We start from the raw sequence: 10,784 nt of genomic DNA on the forward strand, positions 1-10,784 counted from the left end.
CTGAAATGAAAAAAACATATCGTGATATGAAAAAATCTCATATCGCCCAGCTCTAGTTTGATTGTGTTTGACAGTGTTTGATTGTGTTTTTGTGAGAACACGGTGTACGTGTATGTTTTGATCTGCTGCAGAACTTTATGTGTGGTCGACTGTGATCACACAGAAACGTTTTCAGTTTAAACCTTTGAAAGTTTATTTTTCTCTGATGTCTTGAGCTAAACCAAGTAGTGCGACTGAACTCGTGTCATTGTATTTAAAAGGCTTGATAATTAATGCTTCACCTTAACTTAAAGTATTTTTAAAAGTGTTTTTTTTTAAATAAAACTTTAAAATACTTTTAAAGTACTAAAGAAGGGAATTAGATTTGACATCACTCCATAGTCTCGACTCTTCGCTGCTTTCAGCTTATTTAAGCCATTGTGCAGAAGTCTGGGGCAGTAACTATAAACTACAGTGTCCATCATTTTCAGTGTTATTCATACTAACTCATTGTTCTTGAAATGCTGAGGTTTGCAGATCTAATTGAAATAAAAGTATAACAGAAAGAGTCAGAGCATGTGTTTTTGTTGTGGAGCACTGCGCAGACATGAAGCACTTCAAAAAAGAGGCATAAAGATCATAATGAGATCATAAAAATGGTGAATATTAGCGAACGTCTCGGTTTAGTTAGCGACCACTTTGTCCGTATTCACATTGTACAGCAAACGTTCCAACACTGGAGTATTTATTCAGCTTCGATGTGTGCAGGCTGCAAAAACAGGATGATAATAATTTGTATTTTACGTAGAGGCTTATTAGAAAAATGTTCATATCAGTAAGGAAGCTGGATAAATGTCAACTGATAATTTTTGGAGAAGAGGTGGAATCAGATCAGCGTGCACGTCCTCCCACTCCTTCTCGAGGGCAAGCCAATCAGAACAGCTGGAGTGAATTTGATTTATTTTCTCAATGAGCTTTCTTTGTATTGTTTACATGGTCAAAATAAATTAAACAGAACAAACCAAAAAACTAAAAAATAAAAGTCATCATGCTCAGTGAAATGATCATAGAGGGACCAATGAAATATGAATTTACTGTTACAGTGACGCTTGGAGAAAATCCACTTGGAAAATCATTGATTGTCCTTCTATAGAGCAATAACAACGTTGTTATTGCCCAAAATCCAAACAAAGAAGAACTGAAGCAGCAGATGAATGAGCTGGAAATGTAAGTGTCCTGTGTGGGTGCAATAATAAGTCAAATTAAACATACTCTGCCTCTCTGAGATCATTTGTCCTCACTTGTCCACATAATTTTGTCCAGTTGGTGGCGATGTCTGCTTATCTTAGTCTGCCGGGCAGTAACACAAGTTCCCAACAATCCCTGAATGAGGCGCAGCTCTGAAGTAAAAATACTCCAATCCAAAAATACTCCTTGTACTGGAGTATTTTGGGATTTGGTCTGGAGACGTATTTTCCCTATCATCCTGTGCCTCCTCTCTGAACTCTGAGCAACATTTGTCCTTCTGTAACTTCCACCACTTAATCCTTGCCTCTGCCTTCGCTTGCTTCTTCCTTAAAGCCATCCTACAGACTACCATCTGACACCGCCTTGCACCTTCTACACCCATTTCCATGTTTCACAGAAGATGCTGCACATCAGGATTTCTCTCCTTAATGCCATAACCACCCAACACCTCTGCACCACCTTTGTTCCCTACATGTCCACTGCAGTCGTTACATTTACAGTCTGTGCTCTTCCACATTCCTTACATTTATCCCTGTCATGACGGAAGGACGGGAAGCATGAAGATGACAGATCATACCATCTTGGATTTCCGAACCAGTTCAGAAGATAGATTCCCCGGCGTCTTAACGCAAAGAATCCAAAACTGGTCATGCTGACCCTATGCAACACAGCGCCCCCATGTGACAGATTAAAGAAACTGCTGTATGTAGACACTTGTGAGGACTTACAGAAAAGACACAAAAGGACAAATCATAGAAACAAATTCATTTATTGGCAGTAAAATAGTTATACAATGTTCGTTTAAGGAGATGTTGAACCGTTTTGAGGTGAAACGATCAGCCGCACAGGAGTCAGGGAGGATTTCACAAGTGTAAATGAAATAAACGCGGCTTCATGTCAGCGCACACCCAGTTCGCTTCTAAACTCTCCTGAAATTATAACGTAAAGATTACAGAAATAAAAACAAAGCTTTGACGGTACATTTATAACACAAACTAAAGCAAAAAGTCAGTCCTTGTGCTTCTTTGCCAGGGCACTCTCGTAAAAGAAATTTTAATCTCAAGAGTTTTATTTTTCCTGGTTAAATAAATAAAAATACAATTTTAAAGTTCACAGGTGTCTTTATATCAGGGGTGTCAAACAGGAGGCTCGGGGCCCAGCAAAGACTCTAATTCGGCCGGTGGAACAAGTGAAGGAAGGCATACATTTTGCCCTTTGAACTGTATTTCCATAAGTTTGCAGCTTTTCTTACTGATAAAGACATCCACCATCCACATTCATACTATAACACAGAAATAAAATAACAGAAAATCAGTTTGAGGGCAGAAAAGTTCTTTTTTCAATAATGAGACTACAGTAAAAGTTTTCTGTGAATTAACAAAAACTTGGTGTTTTATAAGTACAGTGTGAGGAATGAGCTCTCTGAACATTTAAGCCCAAAGAGTCAGGCTGGCAGGTTTCTTTCTTTCCTGCAGCTGCTTTTATTTATCACGTAGAAAAACTGAGCTGTACTGTGCAGACTGCCCTTCTTGGTCTCATATCAACACATGTCAGGGATTAAATTTGTACTTAAGCTTCTTTACGCTGACAGAAAGGCCACTTTCACTGGTCCGGGCCTTTTAACACAGGGTGGGCTGTATGTGGCCACAATGCAAACTGAGTCTGACACCCCTGCTTTACACCTTTATCCAGCAGAAACTGACAGTTTGACAAAAACAGCTTTAAAAATCTCTTCAAAGGGATCAAATCTGCATCATTACCTCACATGAAAATACAAATAAATAAAAACATGAACAATATCTCAAAGAAATATAGTGAAACTAAAACATTTCTTCACATTCATTCTCCTCTCTTCATTACTTTTTAGTCTCTTTAAAGCTAATTCATGTGCAGCTTCTTCATATTGTGCATGTGCCCAATACTGTCCTGTTTTGCATAGTTTAACATTTGATTCCTTCACAGCTTGAGGGGGTCGGACCGCTCTCACATCGCTCTGCTAAATGTGGAGCCATGAAGCTGTTTGCTTAGCTGAGCAGAAAAAGGTGCGTCTCTGTAAAGGCTCACAGCGTTTCTGCCAGGATCCAAACCAAGTCAGCTTTAGAGGATTTTCAGCCACTTGTTCCGAGCTCGAGCATCCTGACTTTTACTCTGCTGCAGGTCAGAGACCTCACCAGCTTTTTACTGCTCTGCATCCATCTGACAACAACATTAGTCACATTAAAAACATATTTATTTGAAGTCCCGACAGTAATTATGGACTCTTCAGTGCATTTACATGATGCTGTTACTGACCGTGAAACAGTCGATCAGCTGACTGTCTCTCTGCTTCTTCTTTGGTAAATGAAACATACTAAAATGTTTCCTTGGACTCATCGTTGCATTAAAACTCGAGGCTTCGTGCTCAGCTAAGCTAACGTCTCCTGGCCTCAGATTTGCCCAAATGTTGAACTATTCATCTTCTGTTCACGCTTCCAGCCGCTCTGGCATAAAGTGAAGCTACAGCGGCACTCTGCTTTAGTGGCATTTCACATTAATCTGCATGTGCAAACTACTCAAAAAATACAATAAAATACAACAAAATAAATACTAAAGTGTGAAAGCACATCCTCGTGTCTTTGGTGAAGTCTCTGTGCTTCAGAGGTTAAACCTGCAGGTCTCACAGTTTTAACCGTGTGAGGAAAAAGAGACTTTTTAATTTAAAAAAACATGGGAAGAAATCTCACTTTCTTTGGACTTTCTGGTCTGTTGGTTGGACGTTTACTGAAAGGTGGAAACAAGCTGCTTTCAGACGAGTTATTCCAAGAAATAATCAAAAAACCTGACTGACTGCAGTCCTGCCTGATTTAAGTCACTCATTAAACTCTACAGAGCAGACTGATGCTCGGACGGATGATGGATCCGTGTTCATCACAACTCAGTTTTAAACAAAAAGAAATCACCACCAGTTTTCACTTGCAAGTAACGTCTGAATGACGAAGGAAAGTTACAGGTAGTTGGAGATAAAGTGCTATATTAAATAAGCTTGATATGTATTTGCACAAAGCAGCGCAGCAGCTGTAATAGTTTTCTGTCACACAGCAAAGGTCTGAGGCTCTTTGAGGACGTGAAGCCTCTGAGTCTGTCTGCGCTTTAGTGTTGGTGCTGTTTATGATTAAGACTCCAGAATGACCGATCACGGTTAGTTTCTCTCAACTATCCAGACCAAAACGGGCCTGGATAGTTGCTGAGATATTGTGGTGTGGACTGGCAGCTTCAGGACAGAAAATCTTCTACTACTACTTACAGAAAACATTTTCACATGCAGGCAGAAAGCTGTGATAAATATTCGTATAGTGTAAGTGAAGGTGCTGCACAGCTATAAATGGCCTTCAGTGTGAGTAAAGCTTAGTTTCTCAGATCACTTAGTAATTTTGGGCCTTACACAAGTGCAGCCCAACGGGACTTCGATACGCGTCTTCCTGACTCGATATGTGTCTGCGTCCTTACACGTGGTCTTCATCAGGACCACCATCGGAGCCCGAACCTCCACAGAGTTGTAGCTGTTCACCTCGCGCCCGTCGATGATGCATCCCTTACAAAGGCACTCGGCAAAGATGATGTCACGTGGATACCTGCTGTCGTTTCGGTCTATGCTGGAGACACAGACAGACAGAAAAGACCTCAACACGTGCAGGAGACAGTGAACACACAGCAGATTCAGTCAGGACAATACGCGGCTTCTCAAATCAAAGCTCGTTTAATATTAAAGCTGGTAGCTTTCATCTGCTCGCTGGTTCCAGGTTGAACTTCCTGAACCAGCTCAGCAGCCGTCCATCCATTTCTACTCCGCAATAATCCAGCCTGCTCTCTGCACATCCAAACTTTGGATCAGCCACCACACAGAACGAGAACAGAATACACCGGAAAGTCAGGACTGCACAGAAAGTCACTGCTGCTGCTGACGTGTCCTCCATTCAGGGCTTGTACAAATCTAGAATCAGGAAACAGGCAGGCAACGCCACTGCAGACCATCACAGCCTGGACCCAACCTGTTCCCACTCCTGCCCTCCAGTAGGCGCTACAGAGCACTGTACGCCAACAGACATCTGTGCAGCTTCCTCCACAGGCCGTCACTCTGATGAAATCTTACTTACTGTCAAAAACATCCACCATACCTGCTGCTGAACCAAAGCATGATGTATATACTCTCAAATGCATCTACATCTCAGCTACAGTCACATTTTCTGGTAACACTGCACCCAGCAATGACATCTGTAGTTAACCTTAAACACTGATTAGAATTTGTTTTTTTAGTCTGCAGCTGACACCTGCAACACACCTGTGTGCTACATGAACACAGACCTGTTTTGTCACATTCTAGTTCACTGAACTCTTACTTCACTAAGCTGCCATCTCATTTTGTTATTTATTTTTTTACCGTTTCTTGATAACATATACATTTTCCAAATCCTCCATATATAAATATATGCAGTAAATTATTTTTTTTATGCTAGTAAAACAGGGCTGTGAGGAGCCTACTTCATGTACATTTGGCTGCAAGTATTTGTTTACAGTACTTGAGTTAATGATAGTGGTGTATGAATCAGGAATTAGTATTAATCTAAAATAACACTTTTAACTCACTGGTGTGCTACATGCAGGTTTATTGCAGACAAAAGTTAAATACTTTTTACTGTACTTTGAATGAATGACTTAATGTGAGTATCAAAACGGTAAAAATTCTGCTTTTAACATAATTATTTACTTTAACTATGTAATTCATTAACCACAGAGCAGCACATGCCATCTAATGAGATAACGTTCATTTATCCACAAAGCTGAGTGACTCCTTTGGGTTTTGTTAAATACAGGGGAAAAAAAGATGTGAGCTACATATACATATAACCTTACATATGCACACAGAGAGGCAGATATACAGGCATCTGCCAGCTTATTACTAGTATTATTAACACAACATCGTTTCAAATGTACTCAAATAATTTTACAAATATGATCTACACAAATTATTTCTCATTTCCACCATCATCTAAACTGGCTTCAATAAGTAGAATGGTAAAAAAAAATCATTAAAATAACATTTTAAACAACTTTTTATCATTTTAAATAAATTACATTTATAATCAAGTAAAAGTGTATCGAACCTGCTCCCCAAAGCGCGCTTTAAATGCTGACGATGAGGCAAAGAACACGTTTGTTTGTTTGTTTGTTGTCTGAGCATTTTTGTCCCTCTGCGGGTTCCATACTTACTAGTAACGCCACGGAGACAGCGCGCGGCCGTTGAGCTCGTGCATTTGCTGGGCAGCCTGTTCGCAGGTGGTCAGCTTCTGGTTCTCGCGGGCGTCGCGCTGAAGGCCGAGCTTCTTCAGGTTCACGTCAAACTTTCGCTCGCGGACCTCCACCTTCTCGGCGCTGAGACACGTGGAGTTGGAGGCGGCGGCGCAGAGCTCGTGGAGGATCAGCAGAGAGATCTGCAAAGTGGCAGAAACACGCGTGAGAGTCAGAGAGAGCTGTCCGCGAGCCCGGGGCGCTAATGTGATGTGATTTACCAACTGCAGGAAGCTCGCGACCATCTTGACTTCGGACGGCTGAGACTGGCGGACGCTCCATTGAAGCTGCTTTAAATAGACAAGCGGAGCTCCTACGGTTGCCTGGTTGCCATGGGGATCTCCTCAAAATCAACATTTCCGCATGAGAAACAGTTCGCGTGTGGCCCCGCCCCTCTGCTGGCTGTGCGCTGTGTTTGTGACCGGTCAAAAAACGTCCTAACCAATGTTTCTGCGCTGACGCGGCGCATGCGCATAACACCGAACCCAAATTAACTTTTTCTCTCTGGAATACTTCTTAAGGTTATGGGTAGGGTTAGTCACAAGTCACCGTCAAATTATAATACGAGTAGGACGATTTGTCAGAGTAGGATGGTTTCTCAGAACACCGCGAGCAGACAGCCTCGTACCTCTAATAAACTCCGCCGTGAGCTCTTTTTAAACATTTCACACGTTTCATTGTTGGTTTGTTTTTTTTAAAGGTAGAGACAGATGTTTATGTTTTACAGAAAAAGGTTTTTATCCCCTGAAACGTGAATATTGTCAGGTTTTCTGCAACTGCTGTCGTTCTGATCCTCAACAGTACATCTCAGTGTTTACACATCAGAGTCACAAAAGCTTCTGTCGGCTTCTTTTTCTGAGAGAAGAAGAACTCAAATGAAAAGTTTTCAAAATGTCAACACAGCGCCATGAAACACTGTATTGTATGTATTTAAAAATAAAACGAGGTCATTCCTGACTCTTCACATGGAAAAAAATCCTCTTGGGGTCACCCTGCTCCTGTGAAGTCACTCATTGCTCATATTTTTCTGTAGAAAAATGTGGAAACTTTGTCACGTGGACTGTCAGCATCAGGAACAGCAGGCTACAGAAAAGTGGGAGCGATGAGTTACTTTACAGCAGCGGGGTGACTCATGATGTGTGTTCTCACAATGTGAGTATTTGCATGAATCAGATTGTGATCTTATCTTAATTCACAGTTTTTAGCCGGTGAGCTCTCTGTGGTCTCAGCTCTATTTTTTGTGCATGATGACATGATATGACATCAGTTCTCAGGCACTGAGTTTCATCCCTGTAAATCTTCCCACCCCGGCCCATCCTCCTGCTGGACCACCATCAGGAATATGGAGCCCTCGCAGCTCCCTCATACTTTAATAACAGCACTTGTGTGTGGCGCACCCTGTAGTTACCCTATCACTCCACAGATGTGTCCTGGTGATGCAATGACACACTCGAGCTGACTCAAGCGTCAGACTACATTCACTTCCTGCTGCTGGAGTGAGGTTCTGAGGTCAGCAGAAGTCGAAGGAGGAAATAAACACAAAACATTTAGTGTTTGTTTTTAAATACATTTTAAATATCTATTTTGGTGGGTTGATGAATTTGAAGTCATGTGGAGCAGGATGAGGAAAACTGACTGAAGCAACAAAGGCGAGCCTTTATTTCATCTGATGAAACCTCCATAAAGGTCAGCAGAGTGAACGCCATCCAAAGCTGGTTAGGAGCATGCAGAGACGATTAAAAATGCAGAGACATTAAGCTGACAAGTTAAAACAGGAAGTGAGAGGCAGTAACTAAGCAGGAAAATACAGACACATGAATTACTTTCACTCGGGGAGTTTGTGAGGAAAGGCATAAACTCTTAATACAAAGGAACTAACCTAAAAATGAAGGACTCAGCCGCTGTAGTAATTTTGATATGACAAATGTAGGAAGTATGATCACGCACAGGAAGCGGGGCTACGTACCGGTTCCTCCTGCTGCCCCTCCCCTCGGCCCAGTGAGGAAAACCCTAAGATCGTGACAGCTCAGAATAACTCACGAGAATGTGCTGCGTTCAGGCTGAGAGAAGCCGGGCTGATAACCTGCAGGGCCCCTGCCTCATCACGTAGGTCATATAGCCTTCATATACTTCCTGCAAGTGCTTAGCCAAGTGAAACATGTGCTGCTAAAATACAGAGCTGTTTTTAACTTCTTACCTTTTAAAAATGCATCTCAAACGCAAACTGTAGGCACGTATCATAGGCCACATTCTTCGGAGGCCGCATTTGTAGACCGATTACATCACAGCCAGGTGAGGAAGGCTGTCCTGATTCGAAGGCTGCTCCAAATGCAGCCAACAAATGCGCCCTTCTTTTCCCCGGATTTGAAGGATGGCTCGGGTGTATCCTTCATGGCCCAACCTATCCCAGAATTCATAGCACTGCCCAGCCGATTCCTGTTTCCAACAATGGCGGCAGCTACTTAGTTATAATTTTACTTAAACTATAATTTTGCTCTTGTTACTCTTTCTGTGTCACACGAGAATGTAGCTGTAGAAACTTCAAATATCTGCTCGGTTTATCAAGACATCGCATATTTGCAAAAGTGCTCCAACGTTTTCGGAGACGTCTGTTACCCACCAGCTCGATAGCTGACCGGGGCGAGAACAGCTGACCGGGGTGAGAACAGCGAACTCCCCCCACATCGTTTTCAAACCCCCCGCAGTCTTTCACTACTCAGGTTAAACATGATATATAAGTCACTTAGATAACTTAGATAACTTCGAAGGACCCGGCCCACATAGACCGCGAAGGCCAGGTCCTCAGGAGGATGCAGCCTATGAATTGGGACATAGCTTGTGCCTCTGCGGCGCGGCTAGCATGGGGATAACTTTCATAACTACTGTGAGGCTCCACGATCCACCGCTGCAGTACAACGTAGTCCATTAGAGTGAACTGAGATGATGCGACGCTTCCATTCAGCAGCTCTGAACTCCCGCTGTTACTCGGTAACCATGGAAACCACAGAGCGGCCTAAGCGTGTGCAGCTCGAGTGTGCTGTTTGTCCAGGACTCTCTGAAAATCTCTAATTAAGACTTTGTTCACTCACATGCAGAACATTGCACACACCAAGTCACTGTGCAATGCATGAATTTTGAGTGTCGCCTCAGATCACACACAGCAAACAAAGACTGCAGGGTTTGGCTGTGCTGGGTGCACTCACTGCCCCTCACCCCTGAAACTGTAAGTACATGGTAGACTGTAGACAACCTGATGGACACGTGTGACTGACAGTTTGTTGGCTATCCTGGTTTACTGGCCTTTTAAATTAATGCAGCTTGTGGAGTGAGCTAACTGGAGTTAGCTGGTAACTTAGCACGCCAGCCTGTCATCCAAATGTGGTCACTTCTGGCTTTGAAAGTCTAAGGTGGCAGCAGCCACACTGCTAATGTTCATGTGTCTGACTGCAGAGTCCAAAATCAGTTGTTGACTAAAGATGGTGCCTAATTCCATCCTTTACATACATGCTGTGTCCAAATTCAGCATGAGGACCCGGCCTTCGCGGTCTACGTAGGCCGGGTCCTTCGAAGATAGAGAAAGCCGTAAGCGTGAGGCTGTGAAATGGGACGGTCTGGCCTTCAGCATCACCGCTGTCTCTGTAGAGTTTAATAAACTCGACCATCTCACACTTCTGTTTAATCAGTTTTTTGTTTGACGTTTATGAAAACTAGAACTTTAATCTCAGCCAAACCGATTTACTCAGGAACAAATAAAATCACTGAAAAAAGCCAAACAATAACATGTTTAAGTTATCTAAGTGACTTATGTATCATGTTTAACCTGAGTAGCAAAAGACCGCGAGGGTCTGAAAACAATGTGCCGGGAGTTCGCTGTTCTCGTCGGCTCTAGTGAGCCTTGACCTCATGGTCCGCTCCAAGCTGATGGGTAACAGACGTCTCAAATATGCGATGTCTTGATAAACCGAGCTGATATTTGAAGTTTACACAGCTACATTCTCGCCTGAAATTATCTTAAAAGTTTATTTTGTGACCGAGAAAGAGAAATAAGAGTAATATTAAAATTAAATAGCTGCCGCCAATGTTGGAAGCTGGAATTGGCTGGGCTGCGCTAGGAATTATGGGATATGGTGGGATACGAAGGATACACCCGAGCCATCCTTCAAATCTGGGGAAAAGGAGGACACATTTGTTGGAGTCTTCGAATTTGGACAGCCTTCGTCCCATCGCTGTGA

General features: G+C 42.6%; 1 protein-coding gene across 2 annotated transcripts; it reads right to left on the minus strand.

The window, feature by feature from the left end:
- Window positions 1-4,487: 4,487 nt before the first annotated feature.
- On the minus strand, window positions 4,488-9,241 carry LOC102303425 (interleukin-17C). Of its 2 annotated transcripts, XM_005923974.3 has the most exons (3): window positions 6,774-9,239; window positions 6,475-6,695; window positions 4,488-4,859 (listed from the first exon to the last, which is right to left on the minus strand). In XM_005923974.3, the coding sequence occupies exons 1-3, from the start codon at window positions 6,795-6,797 to the stop codon at window positions 4,625-4,627; spliced, it is 480 nt and encodes a 159-aa protein (XP_005924036.2). In that variant the 5' UTR covers window positions 6,798-9,239; the 3' UTR covers window positions 4,488-4,624. The 2 variants fall into 2 exon arrangements, with proteins under 2 accessions (XP_005924036.2, XP_014189593.1); XM_014334107.2 differs by having other exon boundaries at window positions 6,475-9,241.
- Between the last annotated feature and the right edge of the window lie 1,543 nt (window positions 9,242-10,784).

Source organism: Haplochromis burtoni, unplaced genomic scaffold (genome assembly GCF_018398535.1).
Source record: "Haplochromis burtoni strain Fernald_Lab_line unplaced genomic scaffold, NCSU_Asbu1 Contig_69, whole genome shotgun sequence".
Taxonomy (NCBI): domain Eukaryota; kingdom Metazoa; phylum Chordata; class Actinopteri; order Cichliformes; family Cichlidae; genus Haplochromis; species Haplochromis burtoni.

Coding starts and splice junctions, on each gene's coding strand:
- LOC102303425 (XM_014334107.2), bottom strand. CDS start 6,797: ATGGTCGCGAGCTTCCTGCAGTTGGTAAATCACATCACATTAGCGCCC. Junction 4,860..6,474: donor CTGTCTCCGTGGCGTTACTA/GTAAGTATGGAA, acceptor CTGTGTCTCCAG/CATAGACCGAAACGACAGCA.